This window comes from Bactrocera tryoni, chromosome 3 (assembly GCF_016617805.1).
Source record: "Bactrocera tryoni isolate S06 chromosome 3, CSIRO_BtryS06_freeze2, whole genome shotgun sequence".
Taxonomy (NCBI): Eukaryota; Metazoa; Arthropoda; class Insecta; order Diptera; family Tephritidae; genus Bactrocera; species Bactrocera tryoni.
In genome coordinates, this window is record NC_052501.1 from 57,801,630 (window position 1) to 57,825,310 (window position 23,681).

General features: G+C 35.4%; 1 protein-coding gene across 6 annotated transcripts in view; it reads left to right on the forward strand.

The window, feature by feature from the left end:
• Positions 1 to 10,510, forward strand: part of LOC120770914 (beta-glucuronidase) — a 70,909-nt gene extending 60,399 nt beyond the window's left edge. For 2 of the 6 annotated variants that reach the window (XM_040098604.1, XM_040098606.1), the window contains exons 2-10: positions 6,988 to 7,394; positions 7,471 to 7,637; positions 7,690 to 7,832; positions 7,912 to 8,276; positions 8,929 to 9,101; positions 9,161 to 9,304; positions 9,372 to 9,456; positions 9,512 to 9,827; positions 9,886 to 10,510. In XM_040098604.1, the coding sequence (XP_039954538.1) occupies positions 6,988 to 7,394; positions 7,471 to 7,637; positions 7,690 to 7,832; positions 7,912 to 8,276; positions 8,929 to 9,101; positions 9,161 to 9,304; positions 9,372 to 9,456; positions 9,512 to 9,827; positions 9,886 to 10,088 (2,003 nt within the window). In that variant the 3' untranslated portion in view covers positions 10,089 to 10,510. Of the gene's footprint in view, positions 1 to 4,138; positions 4,303 to 5,296; positions 6,155 to 6,987; positions 7,395 to 7,470; positions 7,638 to 7,689; positions 7,833 to 7,911; positions 8,277 to 8,928; positions 9,102 to 9,160; positions 9,305 to 9,371; positions 9,457 to 9,511; positions 9,828 to 9,885 lie in introns of those variants that run through there. The other 4 variants (XM_040098608.1, XM_040098609.1, XM_040098607.1 and 1 more) reach the window with 4 other exon arrangements.
• Positions 10,511 to 23,681: the final 13,171 nt, after the last annotated feature.

Below are 23,681 nucleotides of genomic sequence, written 5' to 3' on the forward strand. Positions count from 1 at the left end.
TTTAGAAAATTTGGAATAAAAAGCACCACAGGAGCAATTGACTGCACGCATATTGCTATCAATATAATAGGGATGGCAAAATCGATTCCGTTTCTACTCGAGAATCGAGTTTTCTCGTAAAATAATCGAGTTTTCGGAATCGATCTTCACTAGTCAAAGTTGATTAACAATCAATTCTTGACATTCGACTTTACTATTAATTAACATAATTGGTATATAAAATTTATACCACAATTATTATATAGTAGTCCAAAAATATGTATTTTTATTTTTCCCAGAATTCTTCTTCTTCTTAATTGGCGTAGACACCGCTTACGCGATTATAGCCGAGTTAACAACAGCGCGCCAGTCGTTTCTTCTTTTCGCTACGTGGCGCCAATTGGATATTCCAAGCGAAGCCAGGTCCTTCTCCACTTGGTCCTTCCAACGGAGTGGAGGTCTTCCTCTTCCTCTGCTCCCCCGGCGGGTACTGCGTCGAATACTTTCAGAGCTGGAGTGTTTTCATCCATCCGGACAACATGACCTAGCCAGCGTAGCCGCTGTCTTTTAATTCGCTGAACTATGTCAATGTCGTCATATATCTCGTACAGCTCATCGTTCCATCGAATGCGATATTCGCCGTGGCCAATGCGCAAAGGACCATAAATCTTTCGCAGAATTTTTCTCTCGAAAACTCGTAACGTCGACTCATCGGTTGCTGTCATCGCCTTAAGCTTCCTCTGCACCATATAGCAGGACCAGGAATTATGAGCGACTTATAGAGTTTAGCTTTTGTTCGTCGAGAGAGGACTTTACTTTTCAATTGCCTACTCAGTCCGAAGTAGCACCTGTTGGCAAGAGCAATCCTGCGTTGGATTTCCAGGCTGACATTATTGGTGGTGTTAATGCTGGTTCCTAAATAGACGAAATTATCTACAACTTCAAAGTTATGACTGTCAACAGTGAAGTGAGAGCCAAGTCGCGAGTGCGACGACTGTTTGTTTGATGACAGGAGATATTTCGTTTTGCCCTCGTTCACTACCAGACCCATTTTCTGTGCTTCCTTGTCCAGCCTTGGAGAAAGCAGAACTAACGGCGCGGGTGTTGAGGCCGATGATATCAATATCGTCGGCATACGCCAGCAGCTGTACACTCTTATAGAAGATGGTACCTTCTCTGTTTAGTTCTGCAGCTCGAACTATTTTCTCCAGAAGCAGGTTGAAGAAATCGCACGATAGGGAGTCGCCTTGTCTGAAACCTCGTTTGGTATTGAACGGCTCGGAGAGGTCCTTCCCGATCCTGACGGAGCTTTTCGTGTTGCTCAACGTCAGTTTACACAGCCGTATTAGTTTTGCGGGGATACCAAATTCAGACATCGCGGCATAAAGGCATCTCCTTTTCGTGCTGTCGAAAGCAGCTTTGAAATCGACGAAGAGATGGTGTGTGTCGATTCTCCTTTCACGGGTCTTTTCCAAGATTTGGCGCATGGTGAATATCTGGTCGGTTGTTGATTTTCCAGGTCTGAAGCCACACTGATAAGGTCCAATCAGTTTGTTGACGGTGGGCTTTAATCTTTCACACAATACGCTCGATGGAACCTTATATGCGATGTTGAGGAGGCTAATCCCACGGTAGTTGGCGTAGATTGTGGGGTCTCCGTTTTTATGGATTGGGCATAGCACACTTAAATTCCAATCGTTGGGCATGCTTCCGTCCGACCATATTTTACAAAGAAGCTGATGCATGCTCCTTATCAGTTCTTCGCCGCCGTGTTTGAATAGCTCGGCCGGCAATCCGTCGGCCCCTGTCGCTTCGTTGTTCTTCAGGCGGGCAATTGCTATTCGAACTTCGTCATGGTCGGGTAATGGAACGTCTGCTCCATCGTCATCGATTGGGGAATCGGGTTCTCCTTCTCCTGGTGTTGTGCGTTCACTGCCATTCAGCAGGCTGGAGAAGTGTTTCCCAGAATTACATTTGTAAAAAAAGATCTTTCTAATTTGTAAAAAAAAAAGATTATGTTATGATAACAAATGCCCACATACAGATTTGGCAATAGCAATACGTTTCACAGTTAGTATTCTATAAATTCTATCCTGTCGAGATGCCCCGTAAGTGACTAGTTTCAAGTTATTCATACTACATACGAGCACAAGAAAACTCGCGATTCTTAATTCTGGACGATAAATTTATTGAAATGGCGCCGAGCGCTGAATGGATTTAAACAACGGGTCGAATGTCCAGTGTCACCAATGTGGAAGCAATTAAAATATAATAATAGTACGTCTAGCTTAATCAAACATCTTGAGAAATCACATAAACGGAAAATGTAAGGCTTTCTTAAACTGCCAATTAGCTTATTGTTCTTTTACTTATGTTAAATTTATTTAAAAACTTATTTTATTAAACGTGTTTAAACAACTTGAATTATTAAAAAAAAAATTAAATTACATGTAATGTTCTTGGTACCTTAATTTTAAACAAAACAATATAATTGTTTTTAACTATTTTTGTTTTTTATTTAATCGATTTGAATTATTCATTCAATTTATGCCTTGTGATTTTATAAATAAATTTTTGTCCTTTTAATTTAAAATCGATTAGAATCGAAAGAATCGATTCTTGCCCCCGAATAATCGATTCTTAGAATCGCAAAATATAGAAAAATAGTTAGAATCGAGAATCCCTACAATATAATTTGAATAGAAATCAGCTGTTTCTATTTACATTGTTTTTTTCACCACACGTGTGGGGAAAAGCTTTGCGAATTGAAGCTTTTACTTTTATCAAGATTGTCACAGAATACCAAAATATTTCTCGCTTGATAAATATTTGAGTTAATTTTCAATATTTCATTAATTTGTCAAGTGTACAGAATAGGGGTGTTAATGCAAATGTATAAATTTAAAACTAATTACCTTAAACTTATATTAATTATTTGGGTAATAATACAAACTTTACTCTATTATATATTTTTAATGATTTTATGGAATCATCATGAAATACATACGTATGTAGGTAAATTTTAATATACATACATACATATTTATTTATATACTAAGTATATTCTTTGATACCAAATACATACTATATACCGATCATCTTATAAATTGTGTACATATGTATATGCCGATTCGGTTGCGCATAGAAAAAAAACGAATCTGTAGGCATATTTATATTTCTCATTTAACACCGAAAATGCTCAATTCTGCTATTTTCTAGTCCCCGGCTGCAAACCTCTGGTGAAACAGAGAACTTAAAACATAGAGAATCCAGAGAATGTAAAATAGCATTATCTGAGTGACATATGCATGCTTATTTTGTATTATAAGAACCATTGTCACATATGCGTGATTATTTTCCGAAAAATGGTAAAATTTTATGTTATAAAATTAAATAAAGAATAATTTTCAATAAATTATTATTTCAAAAATGATATTAATTTCGACTATTATGAAATGAACTTAAATGTGCTCATATAAACACTTCCATTCATTCCTTCCATTTCTTAAAAAAAATTAATGACCTTCATGAAATATGCATATTCGCATTATTTCGTTATCATTTCCATATTTGTACCAATAGAATTTCTATGACACATGCATATGTACATATATTATTTCTTTGGCACATTTGTCTGTATGTTTACGAAAGCAAATGTGAGCCATATGTACATACATTCATAATAACAAGTGTCGCACGCTTCTTTCGCATCTCCGTTTTCATGGTCAACCAATGGCCGAAACTTGCGTTTTGTCAAAGAGTCAAGTGCTAAACACATTGAGCGCGACAGACTGCAAGCGACATCTGTCAAATACACACGTTCTTATGGACACAGTTATGTAGTTGTGCAGCTGGCCCAATAACTGTGTCCCTAAGAACGTGTGTATTCTAAAACATTCGTTTTTATGTATGTTCTCTGGTTTTATGTTCTCTGGATAAACGTTCTCTGTTTATGATATACGTTCTCTGATATACGTTCTCTGTATGTAGCAACTTAACTTGAGGTGAGTATTTTAATGAAACTTATTTCGGAAGCTTTTGGAGGAGCTTTTGGTTTCGCTTTTTTCACCCTCGACCTCACCTGCCCGGGTAACTGTATAGTGGTAATATCTTAAACATAACAAACGACTTCACATGTGATTAGTTCACATTTCTACGCCAAGTCAGAAAGTAGTGAAGTGAAGTGTTCGTAATAATTTGCAATATAATATGCATATAGTTGAAAACTTTATGTTATAAAGTATTACATAGAGCAAAAAAGGCTATTTTTGATTAAATCCAGTATACCTATTATGGGCTGGGGAGTGCGTCGTCTATTAACATGTTTGTTCTAAAATAGTTCGATGTTTTTTGACAAAAACAATAATAACAACATGCATATATGCAAACGGAATTATTTCCAATTATAACCTACCAATTTCAGTTATCTAAATATAGTACAATATTACTTGGCCGCGACCAATGAAATGCTCGGTGTGTTAAGTCGATTTTTAATTAGTAATTTCTTTACCTTAAAATGACGTTACTCATAACAGATCTACCGCCCATAAATGTTGCATTTTTTTAGTATGAAATATTTGTTTTTATTTACTTAGTTAAAGTGTGCTCCATTGAATGGCGTCATCGTTCGCTCTTCTCTTTCAATATAGGAACAGCTGATAAGAGTCTTCTCCGTTGCTATAAAATATACATAAATAAATATAAACAATCGGGTGTAAATAAGTTTGTTCCCGAACTGTTAAAAGCCGCTAGCCCTTGGGATTATAGAGTGCACGCAACTGTGAAAGCTCATCAATGGAATGTCAAATAAAAGTGTCAAGTGCTGAACACACAGAGCGCGACAGGCAGCAGCAGCACGACAGTGAACTGAAAAAGTCGTTGTGCAGCAACAACACAATGGCCGGCATGTACACAAAACAACGCAGTTGTCCATTTTGTATGTACACAATTTCGTTGTGGCCATACTAATTCCTTTCACTTCAATGAAATTTGAATATTTTGTTCAAAGTGAAATTTTTTATGCAAAAAATAAGTAAATAGGTAAATATTTTTGCTTTAAATTATCAATTGTTATTACAATTGATATAATAGAGCTATTTTATGTTTTTATTTGTAAAATAACTTCAAGTTTGTTAGAGCTGTGAATAATTTTACATTTTACATATTAGTGGCATCACCACTACCTCATCTCTCTATCTTCCATTAGAAGAGTCCTACTGTCGTTGGCAAATATAGGAGGATATTGAAGTTAGCGAGAACGACAACTGCCGGCCTGCTGTCGTGTAGTCGTGCAGCTATTAAAATAACAGTGTCCTTAAAAACGTGTGTATTTTAATATTTGACAGATGCAGTCTGTCGCGCTCTATGTGTACAGCACTTCAGAACAGAGCGCAATGAGAGAAGATGTGCTGCGTTGAGTAATCAAATACAGTGGAATTCCCCATAACGGATAGTCCTCAAAGCCGGACATTACTCTCCCATAAACGCACAAATTTCATGAATGCAACGTTTTAATTATTATTTTCGTACAAAAGCAATTCCCATAATCGGACATGAGTACTATCCAATGACCGGATACGGACACGTATTTCATAAAATTTGTCAAGAAAATTGTGTAGAATTTATAGTTCTCTCTTTTTAAATTCTTATTAATTTTTGGTGTTTTGAGACAGTTTTCTTTTAAAAACAATACGTGAAATGATCTCAGCAAACATACTGTCTTGCGCTGGTGCCGTCTGGTTCGCGGGGGCTCAAAGGAAAAATGAGATAATTGTCATTCATTCACTCCTAGATGACATTGGCTCGCATTTATTGTGGAAATATACACCACTGGTTAAAAAATTTTCACCGTCAAATTTTGATTGTACTACTAAGGCCACTAAATATTAATATGTGAACATTCTTGAGATATAAAACAACATTCTAAACAAAATTAATGCTTTCTAAATTGGTCTCATTTTTCTTTCGTTTGCTCATTTACATGCGTGTTTGCTTCGACATTATATGAAATGTCGCTTACATATGTATGTTGTTATTATTGTTGCTGCATTTCGTTACCGGCGGTTCTGTTTATATTTCCACGTTTCTAATTTATAATTTCCGATTTCCTTAACTGCTATGCCGCGATGATTATCACTTTTTCGTCATCACATACATATTTTCAATTAAACATGGAGTAAGTAATCAATACTTTTAACGTAAGAGACATACATATATATGTATATATTCTAAAGCAAATCTTTACAGTTCCATCAAATATAAAATAAGGAATTTTATATTCGAAGCATATGTACTGAAATCTGACAATGACAAATGACAATAAAAATAATGAAATGCTAAAAAAATACTTCAAAAGAAAATTCTTCCAAAATACCGAAATTGTATATTAATGATATCAATTCAATTTCGCTCTTTTATCGCCTCAAATAATCGATAAGATAAAAATAGCTACAGATATAGAAATTATGAAAATGCTGATAGTATAATACTTAAAAATGTTCGTTTATTACGCTCTTTGTTTTTGTAAATCGAACACTAAATACCTCCATTAATCATAAAGAAAATGCTGATAGTATAATGCTTAAAAATGTTTGTTTGTTACGCTCTTTGTTTTTACCTCCATTAAACATAAATATAAATATCCACCTCAATATTATAAACCGGAGTAGAAATCAAATTATGGTCTAATAATTAGTATATTATTTATTATGCGAAATATCTATATACATACATATATATGTACATATGTACATATGTATATAAAAAAAATACTATGCCTCCAGCTAAACAATGTTTTTACAATATCAAAGTATATTTTAAGCCAAATAAAAGCGAATTTTTAAAATTCTTAAGCCTTAATATTTTGATTAACTTAATGTGATTCTAAGGTTTTAGCGAAGGTGATAGCGCCAATTAAGGGAATAATTAACAATATCTCCTAAAATTACTCAATTAAAATTATGTTATATACTTTAACCATGATCACATTACTATTTTTTATATTTGTAGCATTTTCTTTACTGGTCATGGGTATCGTTGGATATCTTATTCACTTCGCAATAGCTTTAGTTATTGTTAATAAAGAAGTTATTCCTACACACGGCATGCTTTATCCACGTGAGTCTGAAACTCGTGAAGTACGTTCCTTAGATGGGCTTTGGAACTTTGTGACATCTGACGAAGCTAATCCGACGCAAGGTGTGAGAGATAAATGGTTTAATGACGATTTGAGTAAGGTAAAGGATGTTATACCCATGCCCGTGCCAGCCAGCTACAATGATATAACTACAGATAAAGCTATTCGCGATCATGTGGGCACAGTGTGGTATGATCGAAAATTTTTTGTTCCCCGATCGTGGGCAAAGGATCAAAGGGTATGGCTACGTTTCGGTAGTGTACACTACGAAGCCTTTGTGGTAAGTAATTATCTCATGTATCCAGAAGAGATATGGAATTATGAACTTTGTGAACAGTAATAGTTTATTTTTTTAGTGGGTTAATGGAGAAATGGTTGTTAAGCACGAGATGGGTCACTTACCATTCGAAGCAGAGGTATCAAATTTCGTAAAATACGGCGAAGAAAATCGGATTACTGTTATGTGTGATAATGCACTAATACAAACTACAGTGCCTCAGGGAAAAATCAGTGAAGTAAAAAAGTAAGTTTACAGACGAAATCGTATCCAGAAATAATTGTGTTTATTTTTCAAGGGATGGAGGAGTTGCTATAGTTCAGTCTTATACCTTTGACTTCTTCAACTACGCGGGAATACATCGCTCCGTCCATCTGTATACCACACCTAAAACCTTTATTGAAGAGGTTGAAGTGACTTCTAACTTAGCCGAAAAATCAGGTTTATTTTTTATACTCTGTTTATATTTTAAATTACTCTAAAAACTAAGTTATTATGTTTACTTTGTTTATATCTGCAGTTGGTCATGTATACTACAAAGTCAAAGTTAGCGGAACGGCCTCGAATGAAGCAGACAGTGCTCTACAAATACATGTGCAATTATATAATAAAGAAGGTGTCGTAGTAGCCAATGGTACATCGAATGGTGATTTAAATGGTGCACTTGAAGTGAAGAAAGTGAAGCCCTGGTGGCCATATTTAATGCATCCCGAACCCGGCTACCTCTACCAAATGGAATTGCTTTTGTATACTGCCGATAACACGCTTCTTGATGTTTATCGACTTAAAGTAGGCATTCGAACACTTACATGGAATAATTCTTCATTTCTCATTAATGGACGCCCAGTATATTTCCGGGGCTTCGGGAAGCATGAAGATTCAGATGTAAGTAGCTAAATCGGAAGTGTCGATGCTAATTTGAGTAAAATGCAATAGTTTAGTTTGGTAGATTGTTTCATTTCCTGTATATCATTATCATATGAACAAAAAAAAAATGTCTATAAACCTAGATTAGCGATCTACTTGAAATTTACTGTGTGGTTGGGAATTTTCGAAAGTGAGTGTTGGCTAGCTAGAAATATATCTCTTTAAATATATCTCATTTATATTAGGGAATGTTGCACTTGGCGTTAGGAGCTACGTAATAATTAGCAGTACAGAAATCGTGTTGCAAATTTGCTGTACTTTGCTGATATACGGAAAAAAATTTAGTGCTTGCAACACTATTGTCGTGAAAGCCATCTCGACCGTACCCGTCATATCTCAAATACTAAAGAAGGAATTTTGTATTTTAGCTTGAATTAATGAACATACATATGTAGAAAAAGTGGTTTGTGTGCATAACAAGCTTAAAAACATACATTGCTATGATATTAGAAGCATTTAATGTTTATTTGCTTGCGAACTTTACTCTTGATTGCTTTTTTTAATTTTTAAGATGATGCTATGCTAATAGTTTAAATATATTGCGGACTATCCACTTTTATGTACATATGTATCTATACAATTTAAATACAATTTGTTTTTTCATCACTAGATACGTGGCAAAGGATTGGATTTGGCTTTACTCACCCGCGACATGAACTTGTTAAAATGGATTGGAGCAAATGCTTATAGAACGTCCCACTATCCATACTCGGAAGAATCCATGCAATTTGCAGATGAAAATGGTCTTATGATAATTGATGAATGCCCCAGCGTTGATACAGAGTACATAACTAGACCATTATTTTCGTTGTACCAACTTTTATTCATATAATATATTACAGCAACTATAACCAAGCGCTTTTGGACAAACATAAATCTTCTATGGAGCAGTTAATACACCGCGATAGAAACCATCCGAGTGTAATAATGTGGTCTATAGCCAATGAACCCCGTACAAGCCCATTCCAAGCTGACTCACATTTTCAGTAAGAATCTCATGCTCGTAAACACCTTACGCTTCTGATATATTCATGAATGTATATATCCGCACAGGTTCGTGGCTAATTTTACACGCTCCCTTGATAGTACTAGACCGGTAACTGCTGCCATTGCTGTTCCTTCGGCCAGTGACAGAGCTGTAAGTCTTATCTTCCTTTATCGTAGTTCTTTGCGTAAAATGGTTTGTTTTTCAGGCAAAGCATTTAGATATAATATGTTTCAATCGTTACAATGGATGGTACAGTAATCCTGGAAAATTGGACATGATTACAACGCATGTTGTCGAAGAAGCGATTACTTGGAATAAAAAACACAATAAACCAGTCATGATCGGAGAATATGGGGCCGATACAATCGAAGGTTTACACTTGCTTCCAGCTTACATTTGGTCGGAGGAATACCAAAACGAGTTGTTCTCAAAGCATTTTAAGGCCTTCGATAAACTTAGAAAAAATGATTGGTTTATCGGCGAATTTGTTTGGAATTTTGCAGACTTCAAGACAGCACAATGTATAGTATGCTCCTTTATTTTAGGCAGTGGTTTTTTTAATTGTATATCCTATTTTAGCGATAACACGTGTAGGCGGCAATAAAAAAGGTGTTTTCACGCGCAACCGTCAACCGAAAGCAACTGCACATCTACTCCGAAAGCGCTATTTTGCTCTTGGACGCGAGTTGGACCGTTGCGAAATTCCCGAAGATCTATTTCTTTACATCACCGATGCAACATCTACAGGGTCGCATGGCAAACGAGAAACCGCTGATTTATAGAATCGATTCCATATAAAAGAACACAAAAGCTAGTGAATGTAGTAAAAACAGCTCCAAATCCAAGTTCAATTAAGCATTTAAAGTTTTGTCTTTTGACTGGCTAAATATTCATATACTACAATTAAGGATGAATGATTTTGTATTAAAAAATATTTTTATACGCATTTATTAAGCTTTGGTATACTTAATGTTAACGGTTAATAAAATATAAAAAATGTATTTATATTGTACATTGTAAATACCCATATTTAGGAAAACGAAGGTTCACATATTTATATTGGATTAGTGCCCTAAATTTCAATCAAATGATAAGCTTATAACAGTGCAGTAAGACTTAAAAGGTATTTATTCAAAGTGAGTCAAACTATAATTCCATGTCTAAAGAACACCTCAAAAAAAATATATTCACATATACGTATACACATATTTTGCATATTTACTTAAATTATTCACAGATGCCTTAAATTATAATTAATATATTCAGTTCACTGTCTTCTAATTAAGAAAAATAAAAATTATATTACAAGGGATTGAAGAGAAATATGTTTGACACTCTAAATAATATTTGTTTCATTTAATTTGTGATTTATCAAAAAATTTAAACAAATATGCGGTATGTAATCACTACCACTCCAAGACCAAGGCAAATACTAAAATTAGTTATTTTTGAACATTGCATACTTTGATTCATGGATTTTTGAAAGACATCACATCACACAAGTAGAAAATTAAAGCTTTTTTGTGCTCGTTTGATAATGCAAGAAATTGCATGACAGTGAGATTAAAAGTGATAAACAATATATGACGTTAGCTTATCTCAATTTCAGTTATTTTTTTTTTTAATTCTTTCAATAACTTTCATTAAGGAGATCATTCATTGTTACGTCCTGTTTTTTAAGGAGTTTTTTCTACGACCAGTAGATAGAGCTTTAAGCTTTTAGGTTTCTTAACACTTATTAACACATCTTTCGGAGTTTTTTTCTACGACCAGTAAATGTATAGAGCTTTGAGGTTTTAAGTTTCTTATCATTTATTAACACATATGAATTTCGGCAGCATAAATATAATTTTAAGGTAAAAATTTTGAACATGAGTTACAGCGATCTAAACACCCCCGCCTCGAATAAATGGGCTCACACATCCTTCACGATTCCGGTTGATTGGCTTATGTGAAACAAAAAAATTAGCCGCTTTTATCCATTTTTTTTTTATTTTTGCTATTAAAAATTGAAATTTGGGGGACTGATAATAGTTCATTCCATGCGATTCATTCATTCGGCCAACCCGTTTTTGAAATATGATAGAGGAAAGTTTGAAAAATCAGTTGTGAGAAAAACCCGTTTAAAGTTTTAAGTTCCTGATCAGCTTCTTCTTCTAACTCATGGTCAGATACCACTTTAATATTATTCTTGTTAGCAGGGACTACAATAAAAACAAATAATAATAATAAATCTTTAATTAAAAACTCAGTAGGAAATTACAGATACAAAGGTTTTCATTTTCAATTGCCTAATCACTCCGAAATAGCAAAATTCACAAAATTTATTTATCGTTGGCTTTCGAAGTTGACGTTGTGTTGGTGTTAATACTGGTTTCAATATATTGTATATATACATAGATGAAATTATTGACAACTTCGAAGTTATGACTGTCAAAACTCACCTGTTAGCAAAGTCGTGAGTACGACGACTGTTTGTTTGATGACGGGAGATATTTCGTCTTGCCCTCGTTCACTCATTTGCTTTGCTTCCTTATCCAGTCTAGAGAAAGCAGAACTAACGGCGCGGTTGTTGACACCAATGATATCAGTATCATCGGCAACTGTACACTCTTATAGAAAATTGTGTCTTATCTATTAAGCTTTGAAGCTCGAATTATTTCCTCCAGGAGTAGATTGAAGAATTCGCACGATAGGGAGTCGCCTTGTCTGAAATTTCGTTTAGTAGAACGGCTCAGAGAGGTCCTTCCCGATTCTGACGGAGCTTTTGATATTGCTCAACGTCAGTGTACACAGCCGTATTAGTTTTGCAGGGATACCAAATTCAGACATAACGGCATAAAGGCATCTCCTTTTCGTGCTGTCAAAAGCGGCTTTAATACTATGTTCTCACTTCTTAAGTGATTAGATTACATTTAATCGTTTCACTAATCTAGCCCGTTCTCACTGCCTTTGGACAGATGATAAAACAGATGTTTTTGCCATTAAAGAATTCACATCGCATAATATTTATTAAATGAAGCATTTTTATATAGTATTTTGTTATAAAAGCCGTATTTTTTGTAACTACATATCTACACTAATATTATAAAGAGGAAAGATTTGTGCCTATTTTTGTATGTTTGTGATGAATAGGCTCAAAAAGTACTGGGCCGATTTAAAAAATTCTTTCACCAATAGAATGCTACATTCTTCCAATTTGACATAGGCTACATTTCATTTTGAAAAAAATTAGGGATCCTTGGTAAAATTTTAACAATGACACCGAAGGTGTAGAAAAATGAGTCTTAAAATGTCTTTCGTCGAATGCGCTGCCGAAACTATTAGCGATAGAACAAAATAATGTACAACAATATTGAAGAACATCATAATGTCTACAAAAAACACCATAGCATGTAGCATATGTCCAACTATTGTAGTTATGTCACTACAACAACTTTTTTCATTTTAAACATTAATGAAAATGTTAACCAAATTCAAACCATGCTATTTATGTGTTTATATTAATGTGTATTTCAATCCAAAGAATACAGTACAGCCAGTGGAAACACCGCCAGCAACAAAATTAACATTGACGATTTTTTCTCAACCTTCGTCAGTGATCCGTTTACGAGAACGTTGCTCTATTCGGAAATACCCTGATATTATACATGGAATGCATCGTCGAAGAAATAGTTGCGCAGAAAGCAAGGCCAACCAGTAGATTGAAATCCAGATGTGTTCTCAACTAATGCATTAGGACGAATTTACAAAATCCACCCGAAAAACGACGACTGCTTCTATCTTTGGTTGCTATTGATTGATACTGTGAATGGTACGGTGTGTGCAAGTTTTGGAGAAGTAAGCCAGCAATTACAATTGCTGGAGCATGTTGATCACTGGAATGAAAATGAAGTTCGCACACTTTCCGCGGTAATCATTTCGGCATATCAGCCTTCAAATCCGCGTCAATTATAGGATACGAACAAAAATGACATTGCCGAAGACATTTTACATCGCCTTCGCTAAAAATTGGAAATGGTACAATTTCGGTTGATACTTCCGGTGGTTCGATATCGATTCCATCTTCCCTTTGTCAATTCACGAAAGATGAACTCATCAGAAAAGTTCGGACATTGGCCAAATTATCGTTATCGAACATTCAAACTCAAATTCCGGGAGACTTGCGCTCATACAAATCGATCGATCGTCTTGACAATGAAGACGGCGCCGTGAATTATCCAGTGGTATTTCTAAATTATTTGGACAGGCTTGGTATGCCACGGCATCATTTGCGTCTCAAAGTAGGATCGGTCGTTATTATGTTTCGCAATCATCATGCCACGAAACTGTGTAATGGAGGCCGACTGATTGTGACGCACCTATCGAATACAAGGGGCAGAATGCTTGATTCTACGAATTCCTTTGAGTTCTATCGATTTCTCATTTCAGTTCAAACGTATTTCGTTTCCAGTGAAAATTGCATGTGAGATGACAATCACCTAAAAATAGTCGCATAGTGTGAGGCATAAATTTGGAAATTCTATGTTTTTCACACGGCCGTGGCGTGCTCACGAGTTGGAAACCCATCTTTTCTGTGCACCGGAACAGAAACCAAAAAATGTTATTTATCAAGCTGCGTTACATTGAAAAAAAAAACAAAAATTAAATGATAAATTTAACTTTCTTTTCATTTGAAAACACATAATTTCACGCAGGGCAACGGCTGCGGGGTCAGCTAGTATTTCATATAATAGAAATAATGAATTCAGATTCATTTCGTTTATGTCAGTTGTTTGTTTACATTTTTTTCTCTTTTCTGAATCAACTGTGATAATGTAACAGATTTCCAATGCTGACAAGTAGGTGGTGCTAAATCAGAATCGCACAGAGAGTTTTCGCGTAGATTCGATTCAAATTACTTCGGAGACGAGATTAAGAACTGTAATTGTTGTGCGGCGAAATTTTGTTAAATTTATAAGATTAATGTGATAAACAACTCAACAGCCGAAATCTTGTGATTAAGTGTCGGTCTGAACAAAGTATAAAATCGATGAAGAGCTGGTGTGTGTCGCTCCTCTTTTCACGGGTATTTTCCAAGATGAATATCTGGTCAGTAGTTGCTTTTCCAGGTCTAAAGCCACACTAATAAGGTCCAATTAGTTTGTTGACGGTGGATTTTAATCTTTCAATCAATACACTCGATAGAACCTTATACATATGTGATATTGACGAGGCTTATCTAACGGTAGTTGGCGCCGATTGTGGGGTCTCCCTTTTTGTAGATTGGGCAAAACACATATAAATTCTACTAATCGGGAACTCTTTCGTCCGACCATATTCTACAAAGAAGCTGATGCATTCTTCTTATCATATATCTTCGTCGGCGTATTTGGATAGCTTGGCCGGCAATCCTTCGGCTCCCGCCGCTTTGTTGTTCTTCAGATGGGTAATTGCTATTCGAACTTCTTCATGGTCGGGCAATGGAACATCTGCTCCATAGTCATCGATTGGGGAATCGGGTTCGCCTTCTTCTGGTGTTATATTTTCATTCCTATTTAGCAGGCTAGTGTTCCCTACCTAATTTTAGTATATTCTGGGCATCAATCAGTAGATCACCTCTGAGGGTTCTACAAGAATATGCTCTGGTCTTGAAACCTTCTGTTAGTCGCCGCATCTTTTCGTAGAATTTCTGAACATTACCACTGTCGGCGAGCTTTTTAAGCTATGAAAAACTCACACATTTCGGCATCTCTATTTTTTGCCTGCGTCTTGCTTCCCTCTTCAACTCTCGGTATCTATCCCATCCCGCACGTGTTGTGGTCGACCGTAACGTTGCAAGGTAGGCAGTCTGTTTTCTCTCCGCTGCGACACGGCACTCCTCGTCGTACTAGCTGTTCTTTTGCGAATCTTAGCAGCAACAAATTAATGGTCCGAGTCGATGTTAGGACCTCGGAGCGTACGCACATCTAAATCACTGTATTTTCGTCTATCACAACATGATCGATCTGGTTGGTGGTTTTCCGATCTGGAGACAGCCAGGTGACTTGATGAATTTTCTTATGCTAGTACTACAGATAACCATATTTCGGGCCCGGCGAAGTCGATCAGCCTTAACTCATTTGAGGATGTTTCATCGTGGAGACTGAATTTACCGACCGTTCATAGGAGGCATCTTTGGTCACATAGTATTTCTATTCTGTCGAAGCGTGGGTGCAAATCAGCGATATATTGAAGAACTTCGCTTTGATGTGGATTGTGGCTAGACGTTCATTCACAGGAGTGAATGACAGTACTTGGCGACAGAGTCTCTCTTTTATATGGCCACTGTAGTAAACGCCACAAGGACCTACTTGCCTCAGTCCTTGTCCCGTCCATCGTTTTTCTTGGACAGCGGTGATGTCATTTACGAGGACATCAACCAGCTGGGCAGCGGCACCTTCCCAATTAAGGGGCCGGACATTCCAGGTGCATGCCCTCAAATCGTAGTCCTTAATTCGTTTTCCATGGTCGTTATCAAAATGGGGGTCTCTCATCCGAGCCTGTTTGTAATTTTTCATTGGGGCGTTTGTTTTACGTGGCGGGTCCCAAACCCAGCGTATATAGATTATGTGGATAACTATAGTTTTTTACCTAACAAAACTTCGGGCAGAGCAGAGCACATACTTTTACATTGTTCTGCTATGGCTCTGCTACGGCCCCCTTCAAAGTGAGAGCGGTAGCAATAGCAAAATGAAATGCTATGGGAGTGGCGTAGCTTTTCAAAAACTGACATAAATATTAAATTGCTTACTTAAGTTATGCCGGGTCGTTGACAGCGGGAAATGTCGAGTCAGCACAACGGCTCTAAGTAAATTAAGCTAAGTATAGTTTAAGAATGAAAGAAGATAATAAAGAACCGAACGACAAACCGTTTAGTACGATATATCGAGGTATTTTTATTCAATAAATACAGTTTTCTGTTACGACAACAGAAAACGTAACTCGCGTGACGGGAAAAGTAAAACTTTCACGTTCAGATAGGCTGAGGCAATATTATAAAAGAGCCAACATTAAGTCCAGTGTACATCCACTTCTTTTTTGGAAGGTATAATTATAATTAAGAAGGTAAACATTCTAAGATCTGACCAATTGTACTTTCGTTTGCAGGCGATGAATTTAATGCAATAAAAGATTGTGCCTATATACTTGTGTATTCCAGCAATATCTATGGAAACGAAACTCATTTTTAGCAAGTGTGGAAGGCTGTTTACAGACCGGCGAGTGGGCTAAAAATCAAAAAATGTTAATATGCTAATTTTGTGTATAGGAAACTATTGGAATAGTCAAAAATAAATAATAATTATAGTTATAACAATATTTATTTTTTAATGTAGTATGCGTAATAACCTAAATTTTAATTTCATTGATTTCCTTTGCAAAAAGAAGAACTCATACCAGGGATAATGGGATGTCCAACTTATTCCAGTGTGAGAGCGCCTCAAAATTAGCGCTTTTTATAACATTTTCCATTATGGCCAGATCGGATAAAATAATTACTTTTGGGGATTTAAATTAACGTTTACTACGATTAAAAATAACGATATAAAGGTCGTTTAAAATATGGAGAAACTATTTAAATATTTTGATGGCATGTTAAAACAACTAACTTTTGACCATTCAATACCCAAGGAAAGGACTTAAGCTTGTTAGCTTTCAATCAATAAATGTGTTTAAGGGGTCAGTAGGGTAATCTGGCCTGTTTTTTAACATTTCTTTCAAAGAAATTTTTATTCTACAATAGAACTTTTTTTCACATATCATGAGGTATATCGTGGAGTGTATAAACAAATTTTTTGAATTTTTTGATGACATCTGTCGGAGAAATGGCTGGATGAATGACATGCGTTTTTTCACTGGCGCACACGATTTCTCATGTTTGGATCATCTGAAACACAAAAACCCAATTTATTCTTAAAAAGTACGTAAATGGTTATCGTCCCTACTAGAATCATGAAAAAATTTTGATAAATAAAAAAGTAATTAACGTTTTTTTTTTTAATTTTTCACCAGGTTTGTTTTGCATAAAATTTGTCATAACATTGTCAATAAATTATAATATATGTATATATAAGTATATATAGGGAAAATTATGAGATTAAGGGCTCAGAATCATTTTTCATAGAAAATTATTATTATGATGCTTCACATTACAAAACGTTTCATCAAATACATTTAAATTCCACAAATTTATTAAATTTTGATTGTATTTGGTTTTTGGTAAGATTTCAATCTGGTCATCCCTCTTTTCCAATTGCTAAACGTCCTGAAACTTTGATAGCTGACCGAGTTCAGGAGGTTTTGACGTTTAACAATTGCTCTCTCACTTCCAATGAGAGATGAGTTGGGAATCTCTTTATCTGTGATCAGCATTATAGCAACGTATTGCTGCAGATTATAGTATGTAAAAATTTTGTTCAACTAAAACTAATCGAGATATGTACATATATGTATATAGAGATATATGTATGTATATATATAAATGATCAGGAAAAATTGAGATATTGTAACGAAACTTGATACTCGTGTTCCCTGGCGAAAAAGTACGGACGAGTTCGTAAACGCGTTCACAAACCGTCATTAATATCAAACCTATAAAACATTAGTAGGCCGAAAATTAAGAGCAAAACAGTTATTTGGTACAACGAATCGCAATAATGATACTTGTGGTTTGAAAATTTTTAAACAGTGGTCGCGGTCCCGCCTCCTAATAGGTTTTATGTATACATACATACATACTATACAAACTATTTAAGCTATATCACTCAAATTTTGACAAGACAAATCATTTCGATAGCTCTCATATTATGGTTTTGTTAAAAACTACTAAAAGTGCGATAAATCAATAACTAAATAAATCAGAGGCATGGAATTTCATAGCAGGGATGATTCAAGAGAGCTTTATAAGAGCCGGTGTCAAAACTGGACGATTGGCGTGGCATCGTCCCCCTTTATGTGAAATCACATACCACTGTCAAATAATTGTACATACATATGTAATTGAAAAAGTTTTTTAAATTAATTAATAGTTGTTAGTACCGTTCTAATGTAGTAAAGCTAAAATATGCTTGAAAAGCGATGGCTTAAAATTGCGGCCGTATACCATATGTAGTGGTCGGATAAGTGACATTGATGACAGGAGCAAACGGCGCATTCAGCAGCTAGCAACCAATATTCATATGAATTGTAGGCAAAAACGGAACTTGGTCTAAATGTAACTAAATGATGTATGCATCAAATAATAAGAAAAGATGTTTGCCTTAAATATGAAAATCCAGTCTTAAACCCATGCCTAAAGTAATGTTATAAAAATGCAAATTACATTTTATGAAAAATATACAGTGAGTCGCAGTGAAAGTGAGCCACATAATGTTGCTATTGGAAACTTAACAATTAACACTAAAGCCTAACTGATATTAAAAAAACGTTTATATTATTTTATTGTTTGAATATTAATATACGTATGTAGTAATTCAATGTGCATTCCAAAAGGCGCTTATTTTGAGTATAAACAAATTAATTAAAACTAAAGATATTCACAAATTTACCTCACAATGAAAGTGAGCCACATATGTATACAAAAATAACATAAATAAGACGTTAATATTTGTTAGACTACCTTTCGCAGAAATTACGAATTTTAGACGTTTGGTCATCGATTCCAACAATTTACATGTGTATGTGGAAGGAATTGAGGGAGTTAAGGAAAGTATTCTTTATAATAGTAACAAACATCAAAATAATCTTGAGTTGGAACAATAGAAATGCACTATCACTACAACAAACAATCCTAAACAAGCAAGCATCAGAACAACCTTATCTTAAAACAAAGCAAATGTATCTAAACAAACTATCAACTAGTAATAAGTAAACATACTAGTTAGTATAAATAGACTTAAGAACCGTGTAATAAGTTAGTCTTAAGAGTATTAATAAAGAACATTTCGGTGCAGCTCAAAAATATATTCTTTTGACTCATTTTTACTTCTGATAAAAATTAGCTCGCACCACTCCGCCTGTAAGGCATCCAAATGGTCCTTTTTCGACGAAATCCTATGTTTGCGGATATTTTGATCGAGATAGGCCCATGAGTTTTCAATAATATTTAAGTCCGGAGATTGTGGTGGCACTTTTAATACATGTGGACACTTATGTAATAACCATTCTTGCGCAAGAAAAGATTTTTGTTTAGGATCGTTGTCCTGATACAAATAAAAATCTTCTTCGATCCCCAGTTTTTCAACACTCGGTTTAATGTTTTGAAGTAAAATGTTTATATAAACGAATTTGTTCATTGTGCCTGGAATATGATATATACTTCCAATACCACCACCTGCCATACAGACCCATACCAGAGATAAACGTCAAAACCTCCTGAACTTTGACAGCTGATCGAGTACAGGAGGTTTTGATTTTAAAAATTAATTCACCCTGAGTATTGGCTCGATCAGGGTTATTTTTTTAAAGCGTGACCGAAGGCTGCCACCGCAGAAAGGAGTACTAAGCGAAAGTAATTCAGTCACCCTGGGTATTGGCTCGACCAGGGTTATTTTTTTTAAAACGCGCTCGATGTGATATACATTTTATAATATTATAATAGAGTTTTACTTATTTGTGTATATTAAATATAAATCACATATTATACATATGTATACATATGTATTAGGAAAAAGGGTTCACAACTCAATTAAAGCTTGAAAATTGTTGGTAGTCAATATATAAAAAAGAATCCCGCGAAAAGAAAATTCGCTGAAAATCATACATATTTGGTGTTTAAGATGTGGCAACGCTCGTTTTCTTCATAATTGTAAACAATCTAACCTTTTCAATATAACAAAATAAAAGTGAACTATGAACTTATTTCAATGTTTGGAGTGTGTATTTAAATATAAATTAATCCTTAGCATTATGTGCTGTTGTTCAGGATTTGTTTAAATTACTTCTCAGCACTATGTGCTGTTGTTAAACTCCGAATTACAACTTTTATAGTGTAAATTATTTAGTCACCACTATGTGCTGTTGTTAAAGTCTGGATTATAACTGAAACTTAAAAATAGAAGCCCTGCCTGATTTCCCTACACTTGGCACAATTTTGGCATTACAGCACCTGATGTTGTTGTTGTTTAACTGCACATGCTGTTGATGCTGTTGTTTAGATGAACATGTTGTATTTGATGTTGTAGCGAAGAGTTTGCCAGTTGATTGGAAAATGCTAACACGGACTATTCCCGCGTTTACTGGCTGGCGTGGAGTAGCTCTAAGAACGCTACAACAGACTAATGTTTTAACTGCCCATTCTAAATCGAGGCCGTCCGCGGCCGCTTTCATGATCTTGGCTACCGCTTTCTTCTTGTCATTTGTCTACTTTATGCGTTTATTCGTCCAGCGTAGCCAAAATACAAATACTGCACCTACAATGATAGCAACGCCCAGTATAACTAACATACAGAGGGTAGAGTGGTTATGGACTATTCCTTGTAGGTTTTCAATGTGTCCAAGATTCCTAAAATTAATTTTGCCTAAATAAGGTAGGCTTAAAATTTACAAATGGTCGGTCAATTTAACAAACTGCGTTGAAGGAATACCTGGTCGGAGCGTTGACTTCACTTTTTCATTGAAAAAGTTGTACCATTTATGCAAACTTTTCCCTCGAATGTCACTAAATAAGTGCCGGATATTGTAACCGATTATGTTTATTCTTCCCGAACTTAGACTGTTTGGTCCTTTATGATAATTAAGCCACTGTCAACTTCGATAATTGGATCAAGGTTATTGTAGGTGGTTTTGCATTTCGCCTTATAATTTTTGAATAGTTGTCTCACATATTAGAATCCGTTTTTATTTGACAGAACCTTGCAGATAGCGAACCTTTTTAACAGGAATTGTTGAATTGCCGCAATCCGCAAAACTATCGGTCTCCAAAAAATTATTTTGTCGTTGTGTGCCATCGGAAAAATCCTAACTAAGCTGCATACTTTTTGTATTCTTGGAAACTTAACAATAAAGTATATTACATCGTTATTTTGAAAATTAACTTAGAATTACTTACAATATCGCTTATGCTTACATTTAAAGTGAAATTTCAAAAATTTTGATCCCTGAGATTTTTGAAATTTCATCTGTGTCCAAAATTATAGGATTTACAACATTGTCGGATTTTTTTGTATAAGCCATAATTTTATTAGCAGTCTCAGTCAATTTATCGATTTGCTGTTGTAACTGAGTATTTATGAAAAATTGACGGTCATTGGATTCTATAAGTTCTTGTGTTTTAAATTTAAGTTCATTAAAATCGTCGAAATCAGGAGTTCCGGCTATGTATTTTAGCGCAGTGTCAAACATATTAATGCTTCGCGCTTGTCTATGGCAATTTTTACCGAGTTAACCAATCGATAAATTTGATTAAAGTCTGCCTGAAGAACTTTAGTCATGTGTGATTGGGGAAAAACGTGAAATATATTTTCTGTTTCCCGCAAGACGGTGAGGTAGTTCGTCAAATTCGTTCGATGCGTTAGGTAGTCGTATTTATCCCTAACTGCTACATTTCCGTCAATAACTGGTATGAAGTTGGATTTTGTAATATTAATAATTTTGCTGTCGGATCCCTGAGTACGCAAAAGTGGTAAAATAACTCTGTAAAGGTGAAAAAAACACAAATTATTATTTAAGGTTACTCTTGTGAACCTTCCTATTATCTATTAAAACTGTTGATCCTAGATCCTTTTGTATCGTAAAAACTTTTGTAAATTTAATGCCAACTCTTTTACTGGTCGTAACATAAACTTTATCTCCTGGCTTGAAAAACCTCGCGCAAGTTTACCGCTATTGTCCCTTGAAAAATTGTGGACGCATTTTTCAGTCCGAAAGGAAGGAAGGATTATTATATGGAGATCAAGAAGAAACGAATTATTCCATCTCGTAGTAAATCATTAATTTCCTTATTTATAAATTCTGAAGCGACTATCGGGTAAGGATATGACTTTGAATAAATCGGTTTGTTATCAACTGTCCTAATGGTTGCTACCACATTAAATGCCTCATTTTGATTAAGGAAAACTTTTGAATGTTTTTCCAATATAAAAGATATATTTTCCATATTCTCTGGTTCTTTAGGAGAATTCCCATTTCCAACTATTTTATTGACATTTTTACAGTCATAATAAGATATTTTCTCTTCACCAGCCTTATAGTGAATGATTTCTTTTTGTAAGTCTATTTTTGTGTCAACGTCTTTAAAAAAATCTAACCCAATAATCCCATCATCGTCAAAAAAATGTATTTCTTCCACAAAGTCATACTGTGACGCATTAACATTTATTTCAAGAGATTCATCACACCGAACAGTCGGATCTATAGTCACTACTTCATATTCTTCCACTTCTAATAAAGTCTTTAGAGACTTTGTCCGTTCTGTCTTAGTCCTTTCCGTAGCTGCAGTGACGGAAGCTGTCACTATTACCCTCAATGTTTGCTCATTCATTCTAACGTCACTTATAACCTGATTGTATCAATGATTTTATTTATTATTTAGCGCACTTCTTTTTAATAGCTATTTAAACACACATGGAAAATGGAGTCATGTGTAGAAGTTCACGCAAGTGAGGATAGTTCTCTGATTGCCATTCACTTGGGAGTGGCCAGAAACGATTCTTTTACATATAGCTCAAGCAGCTCACGACTTCCGGTTTTAGACCAAGTATCCTCTGGGTAGCCTAAAAACATCCGTTTGAAGGAGAGCTAAGGTGAGAAGGCGAAATATCCCCTACACAGTCTTGTGCGCTGGGTTTGGGACCCGGCACGAAAAAGTTCGTTCATGAAGAAGTTCGAATAGCAATCACCCGTCTGAAGAACAGCAAAGCGGCGGGGGCCGAAGGACAGCGGCGAAGAGCTGAAGAGGAGCATGCATCAGCTTCTTTGTAGAATATGGTCGGACGAAAGCGTTCCCGATTAGTAGAATTCATATGTGTTCTGCCCAATCCACAAAAAAGGAGATCCCACAGTCTGCGTTAACTACCGTGGGATAAGCCTCCACAACATCGCGTATAAGGTTCTATCGAGCGTATTGTGTGAAATATTAAAGCCCACCGTCGACAAACTGATTGGGCTTTATCAGTGTGGCTTTAGACCTGGAAAATCAACAACTGACCAGATATTCACCATGCGCCAAATCTTGGAAAAACCCGTGAAAGGAGAATCGACACACACCACCTTTTCGTCGATTTCAAAGCTGCATTTGATAGCACGAAAAGAAGCTGCCTTTATGACGCGATGTTTGAATTTGGTATCCACGCAAAACTAATACTGGTATGTAAACTGACGTTGAGGAATACTAAAAGCTCCGTCAGGGTCGGGAAGGA